The following is a 21,379-nucleotide window of genomic DNA, read 5'->3' as shown; positions in this document are numbered from 1 at the left end:
AAGGCATCAGAGGAGCAAATCCTTAATCTGAAGCATCTTCTATCTGGTTCGAGATTGTGTCAGGCCTGAAAGTAAACCTAGCCAAATGTGAAATGAGAGAGGTCTCTAACATTCAGGGTCTGGCAAATTTGTCGGGTTACAAGGTTGGTCAGCTACCTTCAAACTATTTGGGGTTGCCATTGGGAGCCAAATGCACTTCTAAAGCCATATGGAACCCAATATTAGAAAGGATGGATCAGAAATTGGCCACTTGGAAAGCAAGGTATCTCTCCAAAGGTGGGAAGGTAACTCTCATCAAGAGTGCCTTAGCAAGTTTGCCAACGTACTTCATGATTCTATTCCCAATCCCCTCAGAGTTGGTGGAGGTTTTAGAAAAAAAAAAAGATGAGGGATTTTTTGTGGGTGAGATGGAAGGTAGTATTCACACAAATACCATCTTGTAAACTGGGGTCAGATTTGTAAAGCCCTATCACAAGGGGGGTTGGGGATAAGGAAATTAAAATCTTTCAACCTAGTTTTTCTTCTAGGAAGTTGGCTGTGGAGGTTTGATGCTGAACCTGACAACCTTTGGAGGAAAGTAATAGCAGAAAAATATGAGATGGATGACAGTGGATGGGGAAGTGGTCCACCCCTGCCAACCTATGGTGTAGTTTGTGGAAAGGAATCTGCAGAGCTTCAAACCTGTTCAGAAGGGGAATCGATTTTAAAATAGAGGATGGGAGAAGGATCAGGTTCTGGTTGGATTCCTGGACTGGGGAGTATTCCCTTAAGGAGTTGTTTCCCACCCTGTTTAATTTGGCTGAAGATAAAGAGGCAATGGTAGCTGATACTTTTGTGATGAGGGATAATGCTATCTGTTGGGTTCCATCCTTTAGAAGGGATTTTAATGACTGGAAGATTCAACAGGTAGGAAATCTCTTAGCAGTTAGCACTGCTTCATTCTCAGGTGTTGAATTTGCAATCTGAGGATTCTTTAGTGTGAAAATGGGACAGAAATGGAGAGTTTTCAGTAAAAAACTTTTACAGCTTCATAGTGAGAGGATTTGAAGTCCTCTTCCCTAGACGGGCCATTTGGGGGACAGTGGCACCCTCAGAAGTCAAATTTTTTGTATGGGTGGCAGCTTTAGATAAGTGCCTTTCCAAAGAGATGCTGGTGAAGAAAGGTTACAACTGTAATGACCTGAGGTGCAACTTTTGTGGTGTGAATACAGAATCAGTCAACCATCTGTTTTTACATTGTAACTTTGTCACAGAGATCCTGAACTACTTCTTAAGCAGTTTGAAGTTAAGTTGGTGTATGCCTGCCTCAGTTAAAGCTTGCCGGAGGCTTGGCATATTCAAGGGATGACTAAGGAAAGATTTTCTGGTCCTCCATTCCTTTGCCAATTATGTGGGCAGTATGGACAGAAAGGAATAGAAGGGTTTTTATCTCAAATCCTCCACTGAAGTTGAGGTCATCAATATGGCTTTAGGATTTGTTAGAAATTGGTCATCTATACATACTGATTTTAAAGAGGATACTTCTGATTGTACTTTTTTGAGGATGACCTTTTTTTGAGGTCCTTCTGGCTTGTTTTGTACAGCTACTCATTGTACAAAGGAATAGAAGGGTTTTTATCTCAAATCCTCCACTGAAGTTGAGGTCATCAATATGGCTTTAGGATTTGTTAGAAATTGGTCATCTATACATACTGATTTTAAAGAGGATACTTCTGATTGTACTTTTTTGAGGATGACCTTTTTTTGAGGTCCTTCTGGCTTGTTTTGTACAGCTACTCATTGTACAAAGGACCTTTTACATACAACTATACCTCACCTTTGCTCAAAAAAAAATGCCATAGTTTGATAAGGTTTTATTTAAATAATTGTAAGGGGTTAATGTAGAGAGGAAAAGAGGAAAATATGCACATCACTAATTCAGGTCTGGTATCAGATGGAGAGATTGGATTTTCCATCTCAAATCTTCATGTTGGCCTCAAATCCCAAAGTGGCGTGACAGAATAACTTAACTTTCCCAATTAACAACATATAGTGCTAGACAACATATTGACTATTAACCATTTCACAGGGAAGGGATTCTACACGGCCAGTCAATTTGCAATCTTTAGTAATTGCAATAATATTTTAATCTTATGGTCTTTCTTTTTAATTAGGATGAAATGTTTCAACCAATTGAATCTCTAATGAGATCTTTTCAAATTGACCATCCTTTTCTCAAAATTTTAAGGCAAATGTCTTCCACAGCCTCATTTTGTCTTTGCATTTGTTGAGGGATCTAAAAAGAAAGGAACATGATAGAAATTTTTTGGGACTTTTGGATTGCTATAGATACTTTGCATTTGTTATGTTCCTAGCTGGGATGTAATGTGAAATCCATCTACTTCGATAGAGAGAGAAACCTCCAATAGAAACTGTAATGGTTAGGGATAAAATTCTTCAATTCATGGTTAAGAATATGGGTTTGACTATGATATGGAAAAGATATGATATCGGAAAAACAACTCACCAATAAATTGGAATCATAAACGTGGTGGCGAATCAGGTATCATTTATCAAAATTCATGGGTGGATTTTGATTGGTCAAAACTCTTTCCATATCATATCTTCCCCGTATCATAGATTTTCCCTAAGAATATATATATATCCTACTAACCCATGACTCCTTTTGAACCAATACATATGTGACACCACACAACCCTGATAACTGACTCTAACAACTACTAACAAGATTGACCACTACTAACAACGTGATTTCATGTATAACAAATCACATAACTCAACCAATAACAGTGGTGGGCCCAACATAGCCCACATGACACGTAATATTCCCTTCCCCTTAAATTTTGACCTTGTCCCCAAGGAAAAAGCCTCCCGGTTACATCCCACAACTGAATTTACACTGACCCACTAACAAGTTAACAACAACCTTCAGCTGGACTCTCCTACGATAGTGGGCTATGGGCCCTTATTTCTTGCAAACAAGGATGCTATTTGTAACCAACCCACTGGATATCACAAGCAATCGTTCCCCATTGTCCACTGTGCATATAGCCTGGTCCACCTTGCACGTTGCTTCATCCTCCTAACAGTTGCTTGCATGCATGATACAGGAGCCCTACACATGACGATTGCCTCCCCCTGAGTAGTGTCCTTGTCCTGAAGGACAGAATCTGAGAATTTCAATTTGAATTCATCTTCGGTTTCCCAATATGCTTCAGCAATGGCTAATCTTTGCCAGTGCACCAGTATTTTCCACTTCCTTTTGGGAACTCGACGATCCAGCACAACCTGTGGTTTAGGAATTAATGATCCATCTTTCTCCCATGTTGCCGGTAACTCAACATGGACCACCTGATGAACCCCAAATGCAGGCTTTAACTGCAATGTGTGAAGGGCAGGGTGGATTCCTGAGGCCTCACATAACTTACAGTGATACACTACTGTGCCAATCTTCTTATCCACCTGGAAGTATCTGTAAAACTTGGGAGCTAACTTGGCGTCTCATCAGAGGGATAGAGATGCTAGTTTATATGGATGGGGTCGTAAGTAAACCCAACTGTGGCTTTGAACTTGAGTTCCTTTCTCTTGCAACTAGCTACAAGCTGCATTCGTTCTTGTGATAGCTTCAAAGTATGTCGTAGCTCTCAAATGACATCATTGCAGCCATGAAGAATAAGAACAAATTTAGATTCTAGAAATTTCTTTTGTTGTAATTGTTCAGAGAATGGAATAAGGATTAACTGCTGGTTTTGTTGTTGAGAGTGGTAACTGCAGAAAGAGGATAAGAACCTGTTTTTTTTTTCAAATGGCAAGAAGAAACAACCATTACAGAATCAGAATGGTCGAATTCTGTCCCAAAATCTTTTTTCTTGCATTCCAATCAAAAAAAAAAAACCTTGCAAGCTGCATTTACCACCCCCATCTCTTTCTCTGTAAGATCCATTGGATCCGGTGCCTGTTCCGACTCTAGCTGCTTCACCGGTTCAGGTTCTGGATGCAGGTGTTTCATATCGTTCAATGTAGAGTAGAAGATCACACCATCAGTCACTAGTGACTCTTTCACATCGGTGAGGGAATTATGGTGGATGGAAGCATCAACAATAGATTGGTTGAACCTGCAAGGTGAGGGCATAACGGCTTTATTGTTGTTGCCATCATCATCATCATTCAAATGGTGGCTAGAAGTGTGAACAGTAGAGAGACTGGACCCATAAGGTTTATAGGATGCTTCCAATTGATTGAGACGAGCAAAGAGGGGCCTCAAACATTTGGGTCATTCTCTCCTTCAGCTTCTCTTAGTTCACCACCAACAATTGAACCCTTCCTTGCAGTTGGACAAGTCGGTGTTCAAAACCGGGATTCATAACCGACTCTAACAAAATATTACATTCACACCAGGAAGTAAGCGCTGTTTTCGTCTGCTTCGAGGGAGACAAGAGACCTCGAATAGAAAACATAATGGTTAAGGATAAAATTCTTCCATTCATGGCCTTTAAAATGATCATTACAAGAATATATATAGACTCCTACTAATCCATGACTCCTTTTAAACCAATACAAGCATAACACCACACAACTCTGATAACTGATTCTAACAACTACTAACAACGTGATCTCATGTATAACAAATCACGTAACTCAACAATGACAGTGGTGGGCCCAACACAGCCCATATGACATGTAACAGCATGGTGATGGATTTGGAAACTCAAGATTCCATCTAAGGTGACTTTTTTTGTCTGGAAAGGAAAAATTTTTCACAATAGAGAATCTGAGATCTAAAGGAATGGTCATAACCAATGCTATTGAAGGAATCTCACTCTTTCTAATGAAATCTTAATTTTCAAGAAAAAAATCCACTTGTTTCTTTTAGAAAGTTTGAGTAAAAATGGCATTTTAGCAGCTTACAGATTAACTTATTTCCACTTAAAGGTCAGCAAGCTCCATTACATGATAGAAGCATCCCATTAGTCAATAGACAAAAGTACATCTTGCAGAGCAGTCCAGAAGACCCAATTCCATCTTGATTTCCATACTCAAAGAAATTTAAGAAAAATATCATGCCCATGAAACATGATGAATCAAATAATGAACATTTGGGAATACAACAATGCGGAGAGAGAGAGAGAGAGAGAGAGAGAGAGAGAGAGAAACCTGCTCCATCAGGACTAGGCCGTGCTCATCCTTGTAATATCTAGAATGAGATGGGTCTAACTTCATCAAGTCGCTAAATAGATCAAGAACTTCTTTAGAATGAGTCTTCTCATCAGCAAATGGCATTTTATAAATCATTTTATCATGTGCCCTTAATAACCGTGCAAGTGTAAGCTTCCCAATTTTACTATGAAAAGGCAGAAAAGGAAAAGAAAATGTAAGATGGAGTTGAATGAAGACAGAAACAGTATTTGTAGTTCTCAGTCAGAAACCCATAAAAATGCATAATGCATACCAGTTTATCTCTGACAACAACTCCCGAAAGAGAGCAATCTCATTAGCTAGAGTCTCCTCATGCCATCTAGAATCTATCTGCTCAGGTTCCTTGTTGGTAGTTGCTTGATCAAGAGAAACAACAGGAGGGCTTAGAAGAAGAGGTTCACTTGCATGAAAACTGTCATCCTTCCAAACAATCATCTCCATGTCAGATCCTCCTTCACCATGTTTTGAATCAATAGAACGTAAACTCACTGTAAATGCACATTGAGAGTGACCAACTTTAACCTCAACTGGATAAGCTTTCAAAGAATCATCTTTCACATCAGGAAATCTCAGAAATGTTACCCAAGCTTGGGCATTTCCTGAGTTGTTTGTAGCAAGTGGCACCCAGATAAGATCTTCATTCTTATCAAACAAGTACTTAACAGTTACTGTAGACGAATTTATTCCTCCAACTGATTGATTAAAACAAATAATTAGTGGAAAGGCCCCTTTATCTGAACAGAAGCTTGTGAATGAAGATGAAACACCACCATCCAAGTTCCCCTTGAAGGATACAAACAGATCTGAACCATGAGCAGGCCAAGAAGAAACCAGTACGGGAGCACCTGGTGTAACTGTTTGATCCAGAAGCCAAAAATGATAAAACCACCCACTTTGGTCATCTGGATCTGTAAAGAGGGCTTGGTGCACAAGCTCATATTCTTCTGTCAGAACTTTCTCTCTTGGAGTAAATCCTTCAATCTTCTGCTTCAGCAAATGGGACAGAAGAACACTGCAGAAGCCTCTTAGTTGAGCATATGTCATAAAAGCCGCATAGCACAAAGCAATAAAGACATCATAGAAGAAAAACTTCCATCCAAAGCAATTAAATATCATTTTATAGATTCTATAACAATGTAGCAAGTTAGCAACAGAAATGAAATTTTAAAAAGCAAATATGGCTGCTTTCCTTTTTCTGGCATTAATTCAAGAAAATGTGAACTTCAATTTCTTTTATTGGAAACGGTAATTTAATTAATACAAAATTAAGTACAACTTTCCAGAATCAAGTACAACTGTCAACCCCTAAACAGGTGTTGTGTCCCCAGTTATCTTTGTTATAAAACTGCCCAGAATATTCTCTCCCTCACAGTCCCTTGTTTAGCCAACGTATCAGCTAAACCATTAGCTGATCTCCTTGTCCATTTGAAACAAGCACCAATCTCCCTTGTTGTATTGAGGATTTCCCTTATGGTCTGTCTATAAATCCCGGCTCCCAACTTCCCTGATTGCGGCCAATCAATCAACAATTTAGAGTCTCCCTCTATCTCAATTTGGTGTAACCCCAATTGTTTGGCATATCTTACACCTTGAAGCAAGGCCATCACCTCTGCTCTCAATGAGTCCACCACTCCTATTGGCCCAGAAAACATAGCCACAATTCTGCCATTTTCATCTCTAAATACTCCCCTTATACCTTTTATTGGTTTTAAGTTCACTTCAAATTAATCATGTGTTCCTTTTTTTTGTCGATTAATCATGTGTTCCTTGCCATTAATTAAACCAAGTTTTCTACGTCCATGGAACTAGATAAGTAAAATGTTTATGCTGGACCCTGAATCACTAATAGCCATTCCCTCTTTACAAAGAAGGGTCCAGAAAGTCTAGTTTCTATGCTGCTACAGAATTTACCAAGGCAGGAAAAGGACCAAAGCCAAGACAATGGGGTTTGGAATCTGCCCATCACAGGAGGTACGTGCCTTGATTTGGTTTCAAGGACTGAATGGAGATGCCATCTTGCCACCTCTGAGGCCTTCCATAAAAGCAAACATGGTGAAGGGCCTGAAGGCAGAGTACCATAGCTGTGAAAGCAACAAACATGCCTCTGGTTCTATTCTCAAAGGCACTAGTGCTAAAAACAACTCCCTGTGTTGTCAATGCAGATCTTGATTCTTTACTATATGCTGATACTTACCTTGACTTCAAATCCAGACCACCATGTGAAAAATCTAAACCTTTTATTTTTCTTTCCTCGTTCTACTCATTCTCTCTCCCTTCCTCTCTCTTTTCTTCCACATACATTTTCACATGCCGCTCAACTAATACAGCGAAAATAACAGCAATGCAAGGGACAGAATTGCTTGGACTCTAGTCCGCCATAATTTTGAGTTACTGTATGCCCCTGCTGATGGATTTTATGCAATTCCGCCTACAGGTTTCCAGCATCTTGTGGAGTATTATTGGGTAGTAAGAGACTAAGAGTATCTGCATGGTCTGTCAAGTAATCTACATTGCCCATGGATAAAATGATACCAGGATTAACTTCCTCCCTTCAGAACTTCCCTCAGACTCTAACTTTAAGTTTAGTTGTGCTTGCTTTCAAAATATGGGTAGTCTCGCATCCACCTTGACATAAAAGTAAACATTTGACTTATTTCATGCTCTGCTGAGCCAGCACATCTTTAGTGGAAATTCTGTTTTTGGTGGAAACAAAAAGAAAAAATTTTCTGATCCTTTGCCAGCATGGAAGCCTCCACAGCCTTCACCACTTCATTGTCTGGGTGTTATCACCTTTAACAATCCAATCATAGACTGACTTACTGGTTACTTTTCCTAATTTATGGTGGTGCCAAACTATGCCATCTACAGCCTCAGGATTGCAGGTAATCAGTCTTTTAGAATACTTTGTATATCACGTCAGGCAGGTAAAAGGCCATTATCCAATGTTGGTTCCAGCTATCTGGAGTCATGGGAATGGTAAACTGAATATGGTCCTAACCTTTGGAATATTGTTCAACATTCCCAATCTCCCAAGTCCCAGTTATAAGGTAAATAATTAATAATGTCCCTTACAATCTTTTTATGATGATGTGGTATCGATTGTATGGAAAACTTTTCTAATGGTATATCTTTTACCCAGGGATCACGGGTCAGACCATACATCCACATGGGTGCCATCCCCTAGACACCATTTAAATCCTTTGTTTAGCATGTTCTCTCCCAATAGGATTCCCTTACAGCACCAAAAGCTGGGTGGAGATTTTCGTAACTTTATAACAGAATCCCAGCAATAATTAGTAAGCATAATTTGTGATTAAGAGGAATAGATTCTGGAAAATCCTCCATGATAAACCAGTAAGCAAAGCTATTTTCTGCATTTGCAGCAATTTCACTCCTAACCCCGCAGCTTAAATAGATTGAGTAACTACTACCAATGGAATGGTGTGAATTCTCCGCTTGTCCTAACCATTAGTCAATAAGAAATGTCTACTCTGTTCTAACATATCAGTATGTTATGGACGCTTTTATTGGGAAGCAGTATTGTCACCAACAACAGCATTAAAGGGTGTTCTCATCTTATCTAATCCAGTGTTCTCATCTTAGTGTTCTCATCTTATCTAATTCAGTGTTCTATCTTATCTGTTTTCAGTAGTATAGATCAGTAGGGAATCTTATCTGTTATGTGTTTCAGTAGTATAGATCAGTAGGGAGTCCTCCAAAAAGTAGTATTCTTATCTTCTTGTAATCTCCTATTTAACGGAGCTAATGATATTCAATAAAGGCATCGAATTTCTCAGTCAAGACAGAGTAGAGGAGAGTTGGTGATCTCTTGAACAATCACCATTAAGGCGCCAAAGATAGGTTCCTCACGAAAAGGGAGGAACAAGGGGAAACAAGAGGTTTTCCCCGTTGACCGACCTGTGACGAGATCCTATTCGTGGGCCCTTAACAATTTGGTATCAGAGCAAGGTGTCATGGGTGACCTTGAGCAGTTGACGACTAGGGTTCATGAACTGGAGCACAAGCTCATGGAAAACAGCACAGAGGTGCGCGAGATCAAGGAAGACGTCCGAGAATTAAGGCGCATGATGGAGCTCTATTTTTCTAGCAAGGAGAGGAATCCAGAAGGGGCTGCAACCACAAACAGCCACCGACCAGACACGGCAGAATCGTCCGGCGAGCGGCAGGTCGTCGCCCAGGGAGCCGCGATCGTTCCCAAATACAGCAGGCTGGAGTTCCCTACCTATAACGGTGCTGGAGATCCGTTGGGATGGTCGTACAGATGTGAGCAGTTCTTCCGCAACCAACGAACAGTGGACAGAGACAAGGTAAGCTTGGCCGCATTCCACATGACGAAGGAGGCACAGCTCTGGTTTTATAGATTAGAGCAGGAGGAACCCGGGCTCAATTGGACCCAATTCAAATCCTACTGCCTACTCAGATTTGGGCCCCCATTAACAAGCAACCCATTAGGTGAATTAATCAACCTCAAACAGACGGGAACGATGGCTGAGTACCAGCGTCAATTTCAAACCTCCTTGCAAGAGCATCATCGGTACGACCAGACCAGCAGGTTGACATGTTCACCGCAGGGTTAGCCGAAACCTTGAGGGTGGATGTGGAGATGCAAAATCCCCCCAACCTGGTTACGGCTATGAATCTAGCCCGCGCTTTTGAGCGCAAGCTGCAACTCAGCCACAGAACCTTCAGTATGGGGCGGCCTCCGACAACATGGGCATCCCCGAAAACACTTGGTACGGCCCCATTTTCTGCAGCCAGCCGAGAACAGAAGTCACATACGAGCAACGTTTCCAGATCGGCCAGTGTGGGAAGTAGCGTGGTGGCACACCCCATTAAGCGCTTGTCTAGGGCAGAGATGGCAGAACGCCGAGCGAGTAGACAGTGTTTCAACTGTGACGATCTCTATTCGGCGGGACACAGGTGCAAGAGACTCTTCTGCCTCCTGGTGGATGAGCAAGAGGAGGACGAGGATGTACCCTCTTCGTTAGAACCCGAGATTTCTCTCCACGCTATCACAAGAATAAAAACCTCTCAAACTATGCAGTTGCAAGCGCAGGTAGCGGGAAAACCAGTACTGGTCCTCGTTGATTCAGGAAGCACACACAATTTTGTAAGTGAGCAAGCTGCCCTCCAGCTGAAGCTGCCAATGGAAGTCAAACCACGACTGCAGATAGCCGTAGCAAACGGTGAAAGAGTACACAGCCCGGGCATCTGTAAGGACGTCCAAATACAGGTCAATTCTGAATCTTTCTTTGCTGATTTGTTTGTGCTATCCTTGGATGGATTTGATATAGTTCTTGGGGTAAAGTGGTTGATCACCCTAGGCCCAATCCTATGGGATTTCAGCGCCCTATCGATGACATTCCGCTCAAATGGGAAGCAAGTCACTTGGCAGGGTAACGTGGTAAAGGCTAAAAGCCCATAGGTACATGTGCTCCAAGGTGAGATGACGCAGACAACAACCATGGAAAGGCTCCTCGCCGATTTTTCAAACGTGTTACAAGAACCCAAGGGACTTCCTCCTTCCTGAGCTTGCGATCACCGGATCCCTCTGGTGACGGGCTCCGAACCAGTCATCGTCCGACCTTATCGCTACCCACATCTGCAGAAAGACGAGATTGAGAAGCAATGTGCTGAAATGATGAAGCAAGGGATCATTCGCCTTGGTCGTTCTCCTTTCTCCTCGCCAGTCTTGTTGGTGGCAAAGCGGGATGGCACTTGGAGATTTTGTGTTGACTACAGAGAACTCAATAACCGGACTGTCAAGGATAAATTCCCTATTCCCATTGTGGACGAGTTGTTGGATGAAATTCATGGTGTCAAATATTTCTCCAAACTAGACCTAAGGTCGGGATACTTTCAGGTCCGAATGGCTTTTGAAGACGTTGAGAAGACTGCCTTCAGAACTCATCATGGCCACTTTGAGTTTTTAGTTATGTCGTTCGGTCTCACAAACGCCCCATCCACATTCCAATCCTTGATGAATGAGGTATTTCAGTCCCACCTTCGCAAATTTGTTTTAGTGTTCTTTGATGACATTTTAGTCTACAGTAAAACTTGGATAGAACATGTGCATCATCTAAGGATTGTTTTTGAGCTCCTGCGCCAACACAAGCTCTTCCTTAAACGGTCCAAGTGCTCCTTTGGGGAGCGCCAGGTTCTTTACTTGGGTCATGTCATTAACGGGCAAGGTGTAACGGTAGACAGTTCCAAAATTCAAGCAATCAAGGAATGGCCCAGGCCCAAATCCGCCAAGGCCCTCCGCGGTTTCCTCGGTTTGACGGGATATTGCTGCAAATTTGCACAGAATTATGGCTTGTTGGCTGCCCCATTAACTAACCTACTGAAGAAGAATGCCTTTCATTGGGACGACGCAACCGATGCGGCTTTTGCAAGTTTAAGGGATGCCCTCTCCACCACTCCAGTTCTGCAATTACCGAACTTTGACCTCAAGTTTATAGTTGAGTGCGATGCATCCGGCATAGGGATTGGTGCCGTACTACAGCAACAAGGGCACCCGATTGCCTTCTTCAGCTGTAAACTTGTTGATCGTCATTTAAAATTGCCAGCCTATAAGTGCGAATTGATAGGATTAGCTAGAGAAGTCCAACACTGGCATCCATACTTATGGGGAAGGTCATTCGTCATCAAAACTGATCACTATAGCCTCAAGTACTTGTTGGAGCAGCATCTTACCACTTCTCCCCAACAACATTGGATTAGCAAGCTGCTTGGGTTTGATTTTCGAGTCGATTACAAGGCGGGATCTTTAAATCGCGTCGCGGATGCATTATCTAGGCATGACGAGGACACTATGCTTCTTTGTGGGATTTCACGACCACAAGTCACCTTATTAGACGACATCAAAAAGGTGATGCCACAATCAACGGAGTGGACGACGTTTGTTCAGCAAATTCAGACCGGAACTGCCGACTCCAATTGGTCCCTTCAAGACGGGCTTGTGATGTATAAAGGTCGGGTGCATCTTCCAGCTGATTCCCCTCTAATTCCCTCCATCATCTCCGGTATTCATAACTCCACCCATGAAGGCATTCAGAAGACACTGTATCGCGCCCAAGCAGATTTCCATTGGCAAGGTATGAAGGCTTCTATTAGGGACTTTATCCAAAACTGCTCTACTTGTCAACAACACAAATGGGAAAATCTGCATCCCGCTGGCCTTCTTCAGCCCCTTTCGATCCCAGCACAGATATGGGCCGATATCTCCATGGATTTCATAGAGGGACTACCCAAAGTTGGGGAAAAATCGGTTCTTTACGTGGTGGTGGACCGCTTCTCTAAGTATGCCCATATCATTCCTCTATCACATCCGTACAGTGCTACTTCTGTCGCCCACGTCTTTTTCACTCACATTTTCCATTTACATGGGTTACCAAAATCGATTGTCTGCAACAGGGACCCGGTTTTTACTAGTACCTTCTGGAGGGAATTGTTTCGGTTACATGGTACCACTTTAGCTCTTTCTTCCGCTTTTCATCCTCAATCAGATGGTCAAACTAAGGTGGCGAACCGAACAATCGAAATGTATCTCCGTTGTTTTGTTGGGGATCAACCACAACGGTGGGTTGATTGGCTTCCTTGGGCCGAGTACTGCTATAACACTGCCTATCATTCTTCCCTAGGAATGACACCTTTTCGGGTCATCTATGGCCGTGAACCTCCTCGTTTGTTGTCCTATGAGACCGGTTCTACTCGTTTGGAGGAGATTGATCATTCCCTACAAGAGCGAGATGCCCTTCTGGTTGAAGTTTCTCTTCGCTTACAGTAGGCACAACTACGCATGAAGCATGCCTATGACAAGCATCATCGGGAATTGTCATTTGAACCTAGGCAGTTTGTTTGGTTGAAGCTTCAGCCTTATCGACAGCGCTCCTTGAGCCACAGGGCTGCTCCTAAATTAGCTCCTAAGTTTTATGGACCTTTCAAGGTTTTACGGCGAATTGGTACAGTTGCATACCAACTGGAACTGCCAGAGCACAGTAGGCTCCATGATGTCTTCCACATTTCCTTGCTCAAGCCGTTTCTGGGTATTCCTCCTGACAAGGTTCCCCCCTTACCACCCTTGAAGGACGGCAAACTCATTCCCCAACCTCGGACTATTTTTCGCTCCAGAATTAATCGAGGTGTTCTTGAAGTCCTGGTGGAATGGGCCAGCTTACCATTGGTCGAAGCTACCTGGATCCCTTTGACTGAGTTTCAAGACACATTTCCTGGATTCGAGCTTGAGGACAAGCTCTTAGTCCGGGAGGGGAGTAATGTTATGGACGCTTTTTATTGGGAAGCAGTATCGCCGCCGACAGCAGCAGTAAAGGGTGTTCTCATCTTATCTAATTCAGTTCTCATCTTATCTAATTCAGTTCTCATCTTATCTAATTCAGTTCTCATCTTATCTAATCCAGTGTTCTCATCTTATCTAATTCAGTGTTCTATCTTATCTGTTTTCAGTAGTATAGATCAGTAGGGAGTCTTATCTGTTATGTGTTCTTATCTAAATTCAGTAGTATAGATCAGTAGGGAGTCCTCCAAAAAGTAGGATTCTTATCTTCTTGTAATCTCCTATTTAAAGAAGCTAATGATATTCAATAAAGGCATCGAATTTCTCAATCAAGACAGAGTAGAGGAGAGTTGGTGATCTCTTGAACAATCACCATTAAGGCGCCAAAGATAGGTTCCTCAAGAAAAGGGAGGAACAAGGGGAAACAAGAGGTTTTCCCCATTGACCGACCTGTGACGAGATCCTATTCGCGGGCCCTTAATACAGTAACACTATTTGGTAAATTAGGTGAGAAGGTAAGACTGCTAATACTGACAAAACCAAAATTGTTTTCCCAAAATGGAATAGAAGCTTAGCCCTTGCAAACTTGAATCCTTTGTTGGGCTTTCTCTGTAAGAAAATTAAAAATAAGACTACTGGTGTTACCAAGATAGTTCCCTAGTACTGTAGTTTTTGTATCTGGTCAGCCTTTTGGGTCTATTATGACCATCAAAGAAGATTTGTTATGGTAAACTTTCAATAGTTCAATCCTGCAGCTATATGTAATTATGGGAGTTTCATTATATGCCTACAATTTAATATGTCATACATGTAATAAAGACATTCAAAATGTTTCTCTGCCTTTTGTGGTGGGAGTGCCCATGTGGAGTGTGCAGTGGTCACCATAGTTTTCAAGGCGCCAAGGCGAGGCTAGGCGACAGGGAGGATCCTTGTCACCTAGTACCTAGGTGATGGAATTTTTTATGTTAAAAACATAGATCCTTGGGTAGTTCCCTAGGTACCATAACCATATTTCCTTAATAACTATTCATAATTTTCTTAAGAAAAGTATGAAGTTCGTATAGAACATCAACATATTCATGAGAAGAAAAAGAAGGATAATAAAATTCAAAAAATATAGGGACGGAACCCTTTTTATTATAGGAAAAGACGAAAAGAAAAAGTATTGGTAGTAGTAGTAGTACAAGAAGAAGAAGAAGAAGAAAATGTGCTGATTAGATAAAATTTTAAGTTCTTCCTTACTAATTGATTCAGGTTTTGAAGTCTTTGAGGGTTCAATACAGCATTTAGCAATGTTTGTGTTGATTAAGCCCTAATAAATAAGAAAATAATAAAAAGAAATTAGTATGTAAACACACAAAATGATTGTTTTAGTTTAATAATGTCTATTTATAATTATAATCTCAAAAAAGAATGAACAAAAAAGTATTTTATAGTAGAAAGTAAAAAACTGCTTGGCGATTAGGCGAGTCAAGCCTCAAAGGGCGCCTTGTCACCTAGGCGTCACCTTGACAACTATGGTGGCCACCAGCATTGATTTGGGGCCACTTCACAGTGGTAGTGACTTTGTTCAAGAATAGTCAGAATTCAGTTAACTGGGTCTCAACTAAAAGTGAAATGGTCTGAATAAGAAAGGTGTGATTCCTGTGGTTTATCTCCTTTGGACCATATTGTTATTTATGTTATCTTTCAGTTTCTGTGTTGTATTTTATTTCATGATTTTATTTTCATAATAGACAAAAAAAGAACTTGTTAAGGAGGGCTTTTGGAGCTTCTTATCCTTATGTTGACAGGCTACTGCTCTACCATCTATCATGAACACCTCATTTAGATGGATTTGGAAATCTGCATTAACAATTTAACATACTAATAAAGAAGGGAAGATAAAAGAAGATAAGTACATTATGTCCCAATAGAAAGAAATGGAAATTCAGAAACAGAAATCTTGTAGATTAACATGGAACAGATGTTAGCCAAAGTACACTGGTTCTAGTTCATCTGTCTTGATCTCCTTTTTTTTTACTTTGATGGATTACTTCTACAATTTATTTACAGGTTAGATTGAATTAATTTTCATACAAAAATGCAAAGGAAGGGGCACGTATATGAAAATTCAGTATTTGTCCACTTTGACTCAGACATCATGTAGAACTATTCAGCAGAAGGAAATACAAAAATAATACTTTTTTATCATTAATACAAAAATAATACTTTGCCAATCATTGCAAAAATATTGTCAAAATTCAAATCCTTGAACCCCATTAAATGGACAACCAGAAAAAGATTATGCTCTCAGGTCTCCACCTTCCAACTCCTAAGCTAATTATTTTCATACAAGTTCAAAGCTTGAGACCTAAAATCTTTGTCATAATCCAATCGTGCATGTAGACTTCTAATTTCAAACTTCAACCAAAACTGTATTTTTATACCTACGATTATGCCATGCAGAATAGTTGCTGAAATTGGTCTCTATCATGTCTGTGGTATACTTCAGCTCTTCCTCCTCTGACATGTTTTTCAATGCTGCAACAAATCTGAAAAGACAAAGAAACGAATCAAAACCAATTACTGTACTACACCAAAAGCTAAAAGAAGAAAGAGAGTCCACCTTCGATAACTCCATGCATGGAAATTCCTAGAATCAGCCTTTTGAAACTGATCCAAAAGCCGAAACTCATGATCAACTGATGAATACCCCTTGTTTAAAACCCATTTACGATGGTGCCAAGCTCCATAACACTTAAAATTTCTTCTCAATGCACTCTCCACCTATTTTATTCATATGTAACAAAAGAAAAAACAAAAGTATCATCCATAAAGCAATAGACAATTGTAAGTATATAACCTCTTTTTATTATTTTCTTTTTCTCCCCCGGGCCCCACCCTTTTTTCTCCTCTCTCCCCATGGTTTGCAATTTCAATATCAATGGATATTTTTCGATGTAAAGAAGGAGAATTTCAGAGATATTTCGCTAAGATATTTAGAAAACCTAAAAAAGTAGGAAAGATTTCTAGAAACATGAATTAATTGTTAAACCTTTAAGGCTCAAAAAACCATAGCAAAGAACTATATAAATCGAATAGGAGAAAATTGAGACTTTATTGGTATCTTTCTCTTTGTCTCCGTTTTAGTCTTTTAGCCATCTTCTCTTCATTAAATATGTCAATTACTTGCCATTTTTTTTTACTTTTTTTCTTTTCTTGTTACTATATGTTTTGATCAATTTGAGAATATTCTTTTGTAGTTATGTGCATTTTACATTTTCTTTTGAATTATAGTGACTTGGTAAGTAAATAATATTAAAATAGTAAACCAATTATTCAATCACCAATTCCCAATCTTTTAGGAAAATATTTTTAAAAATTTACGATGATTTTAACGAAACATTGAAAAGCTTTTAATAATATTCTAAATTTTTTTATTGGAAATGGCATAATATTCTGAAATATCACTGACATATCAGAAAATTTTCAGAGATATTTGGGGGGAAAAAAGATTCCTAGAAAATTTTGTATCCCCACTTAGCAAAATGGGGATATTCAGGGATAAATTGCCAATATCATCGATATTGCGAACCATGTCTCTCCCCTTTATTTCTTTCTCTATTTCCTTTTTTTTTCTTTTTGATCAGAAACTCAAGAAATTTTATTAAGATTAAAGAACAAAAATGTACAGCAAGAAGTTGTTAGGGCAAAGACCCTTTACATCAGAAATCCCCCCACACAATTAACATTGCGCCAAAAACAAATGCTGCCTATGAATTCCTTGCTTAGCTAATCCATCCACCAACCCATTAGAAGACCTCCTAACCCATCTTACATAGATTTGCATATTTCTCGATATCATCTTGAATCTTCTGAAATCATTTCTGAATTGCCATACTGCCTATGAATAACTTGCTTAGCTAATCCATCCACCAACCCATTAGAAGACCTCCTAACCCATCTTACATAGATTTGCATATTTCTCGATATCATCTTGAATCTTCTGAAATCATTTCTGAATTGCCATAGAACCCCCTCTCCTCTTTTTCAACCAGCCAACGACTATTTTTGAGTCCCCTTCAACAATCAGCCTTGTAATTCCCATATCCTTGGCTTTTTGCACCCCAACAATAGCAGCCATAAATCCCGTTCTCACCGAGTCACCTTAATCAATAGGTCCTGAATACAAACCACATATATTCCCATTCTCATCTCTAAACACGCCACCAATTCCGGAAGGCCCTGGATTGCCAAAGATACTTCCATCAAACTTCAGCTTCATCCACCCTCCACTTGGGGGGCGCCAGGCCTCCAAGACCTTATGTGTCCTAGAGGAAGAAAGGGCAATTGACCTCCAATTCCCAAAGAAGTCGTCCATTGAGAAGTCTGAGAATGCTTTCATAGTTTTCACCCAGTGTGCAGCTCTTACAATAACAATCTCCGCTATTGCCTCCTTATTTCTTTCTCTCTCTTCAAAGATTCTTAAGTTCCTTTCCTCCCAAGCTAGCCACACTACCACACTGCCCTTGCACACTTCCATAGGATTCTACCTCTTCTCTTCATGCTCCTCAAAAAATATAAATTAAAGAGACCTTCCAAGCTTCCAAGAGGGATCCACCTACAACCAAAAGGACAGCAAAACCATTCCCAAATACAACAAGCAAAGGAACATGAAATTAGAAGATGGAGATCATTCTTACCATTCACCTTACACAAAAATGCACCAGTTAGGAGATAGACACCAATTTGGCCTTTTCTTTTGTAGAACATCACATGTGTTGATTCATCCTTGATAAACTTCCCAACAAAAGGCACTGACTTTCGGGGGGATGGGGCACTCCAAATTTCTTTCACAGGAAAGGAATGGGGAATGGGGGTGGACACACGAGAAGAAAAAAAAAGGATTTACAGTTAAAAGACCCAAAGGAATTGAGAGACCACACCCTACTATCATCCCCTATATCATCAAGGACAAGACCATCCAGAATATTTAAAAGGTTTGACACTGATGAAATGTCTGACTCTCAAAGGTTTCCCACAAGCCCCAAAAAAAAGTCAGACGCAAGTTTCTCCTTGAGATTAGAGAGAGCATACAACGAAGGAAACATATCTTTCAAAGGAATATCCCCAACCCACACATCTCCCTAGAATCTTATCCTGTTACTAAAAGCCAGATCATACCTAACATGCTCAAGAAATGGGAGCAGGATACCATGCATTGCTTTCCACAGTGTAGCAAGGTCAGCTCTTTGCAGAATACCGGCATCCCATCCATTCCCAGCCAGGCCATGAATACTTGAGACCACTTTATGCCGCAATCTGTCATTCTCTAAAGGGAAGCGCCACAACCACTTAAAAGAGCAAGGTTTTTCTTACTAATGTTACCTATACCCAATCCCCCCCCCTCTTTCCTTTTTACCACCTTTTCCCATTTCACCAAATGGTCCTTTTTACTGTCTCTCAGTTCCCACATAAAGTCTCTTATCAGTTTTTCCACCCTCTTCACAACTGATTGAGGCATCCTAAAGACAGACATGAAGTAGACAGGGAGGTTAGCCAAGGTTGTTTTTATCAAAGCGATTCTCCCCCCTAGATAAATGCACTTCCTTTTCCAGCCAACTAATCTTTTATCAATTCTCTCAACTACTGGAGTCCAAAAATAGACCTTGGATTGCCACCAAGGGGTAAGCCTAAATATTTCAGAGGCCACTCCCCTCTTTCACACCCTAGAATCTCCGCATACGAGTCTAGCTTCTCATCCACAGCATTTAAACCAACCATTGCACTCTTATTCCAATTGATCTTTAAGTTAGACATTCGTTCAAAGAGGCTCACCACCAACTTCAGATTTGCCACTCCATTTCTATCTTCCCCGTCACAAAAATACCAAAACGCCATCTGCAAACCGGAGGTGGGAGACCATTACTCTATCTCTTCCCACCTCCAAAATCAGGCCTTTGGATGAATTAGTAGTCAACATCAAAACCAAATGGAGTTCTGCACACCATCTATTTGGTTTCTCATTTCAAATTAGCCATCTATATTGCTTCACAATAGGGCTCTTGCAGCCCACCATCAATCTTCTACATGTACAAACTTCAGAAACAAAGCTACCACAGGATTAGGATCCTATTCAAACATGGGAAGTCCTAAACTCTTCTCTTTTGTCGTTCTCTGATTTTTGCTTTTGGTTTTACCATATTTAACATGGTTGATTGATACACTATCTCAGTGTTCTGTTAAAGAGAAACCTAGTTTGTTCTGCTTGTGAACTAACATTCTGATTTCACGTAAATCCTTGATACAATCATATTTCAAAACTCTTTTCTGAAAACCCTAGGATTAAGTTTGATACTTTAGCAAGATTCTGCCAGTTTTTGTGCATTTGTTATCAATCTATTAGTTAATGAGACTTTTACTTGCTGTTTGTAGTCTCTAGATTTTTTTCTTTGGGAAACATCTCTGGATTAGTTCAAGCATTGTCTCTATCATCTATATATTTATACACGTTTCTTATCTAGGTTATTTAGTTTCTGTTATGATCTCTTTTCGGTAGATTTGTATCCTATTGTTCGAATTTCTGTATTGACTATTAGCCACTTCATTTTTACTGAATTCACAGCGGTTATTTAGGCCTGGTTTGTGTCCTTCATAACTGATTTGTATAACTTCATTTGCATCCTTTTAGCTTTCTATTATCTATGTTTAAACCTGTTTTGTAATTTTATTATGCATACAGCAGTGATTTCAAAGAGAAAATGCAACAGCAAATGAGAGGGTCGGTCGGAACATACGACTCTGAGTTCCTCATCAAGAACTGCTTTAATGGCATCGGGATCGGTTTCAGATCGGAGATTATGCTCAACAGCAAGCTTTCTGTAATTCCAGGCAGTGTAAGCTTCGGGGTTTGTTTCCAGAAGCTTGGCACTGATCTCTAGTGCTTCCTTAGCATAGCTGAAAAGATGCATATGAATATATAATACTATATGAGAATCTAAAAGACAAATCAGAAGGAAAACTCGATTTAAAAAATCACTAAAAAACTGCCCGTCATTCTTTTTCTCAATCGAATTTGACAGTATAAAAGAAATTAGGTTTGAAAAGGGGATTCTGTTTGTTTACGGGAAAGATCAAAAAGGAGCTTACATTTTGTTGTGATGATTCTGAAAAAACTGAGCTTGGAGAACGCGTAACTCTGCAGCTTTGGCGATTGAAGCGTCATCAACTGGTTTCTGCGGCTTGCGAGGTCGGCCGTGCATGGTGTCTGCGCTCCCCCCACGTCTTTCGTTTCTCGACTGTTATTGACTCAACATATGGAAAACAGTCCAAAGCTCAGACGTACAGTTTTGGGTATGAGTATTGGAGAGCTGAAAACGGACCGAATCCGCGCGGATCGTTCAGGTATGCTTACAGCACGGGTCAGGATGTAGTAAGCACGTTAACAATAAGTGAGCACGTAATACCGGTGTGACATATATCTCAGTTAATGCGCTTTTCATTCAAACTTGTTTGTTCCGTTAGATAAAAATTATTTATTATTTTATCGAACAAAAACGTTTAGTTTTTTTCTTTTTTATTGCTTTTATTTTTAATTATTTTGATAAAGATAATAAAATAATGGATAATTTTTGTCTAACGAAACAAAACATTTAGATAAAAGTCACATTAACTGGGATATATGTCACACAACTATTACATGATCATTCATTATGCTTACCTAACGCGCCTACTACATCCGGACCCTTACAGCACTCATATTTTTATGGGAAAATCTACATGATATGGGAAGAGTTTTGACAAATCAAAACCCATTTATGAATTTTGATAAATAACACTTGATTGGCTACCAGATTTATGATTCTTTTTATTTTTTACGGTTTA

At 40.1% G+C, this 21,379-nt stretch overlaps 1 protein-coding gene across 1 annotated transcript in view; it reads right to left on the bottom strand.

Annotated features, from left to right (window-relative positions):
* RGTA1 (RAB geranylgeranyl transferase alpha subunit 1) overlaps nucleotides 1–20,944 on the bottom strand; it is a 57,783-nt gene extending 36,839 nt beyond the window's left edge. Inside the window, exons 1-6 of the mRNA XM_088945604.1 lie at nucleotides 20,645–20,944; nucleotides 20,293–20,452; nucleotides 16,122–16,282; nucleotides 15,943–16,047; nucleotides 5,450–6,208; nucleotides 5,155–5,341 (exon numbers count right to left, since the gene is read on the bottom strand). Coding sequence (XP_088801730.1) covers nucleotides 5,155–5,341; nucleotides 5,450–6,208; nucleotides 15,943–16,047; nucleotides 16,122–16,282; nucleotides 20,293–20,452; nucleotides 20,645–20,757 — 1,485 coding nt within the window. The 5' untranslated portion in view covers nucleotides 20,758–20,944. The remainder of the gene's footprint in view (nucleotides 1–5,154; nucleotides 5,342–5,449; nucleotides 6,209–15,942; nucleotides 16,048–16,121; nucleotides 16,283–20,292; nucleotides 20,453–20,644) is intronic.
* Between the last annotated feature and the right edge of the window lie 435 nt (nucleotides 20,945–21,379).

This window comes from Nelumbo lutea, chromosome 5 (assembly GCF_056320005.1).
Source record: "Nelumbo lutea isolate HS-2025 chromosome 5, American lotus-T2T, whole genome shotgun sequence".
In the NCBI taxonomy this organism is placed as follows: domain Eukaryota; kingdom Viridiplantae; phylum Streptophyta; class Magnoliopsida; order Proteales; family Nelumbonaceae; genus Nelumbo; species Nelumbo lutea.
The sequence above is the reverse complement of the archived record's forward strand: the minus strand, read 5'-3'. Positions and strand labels throughout refer to the sequence as shown.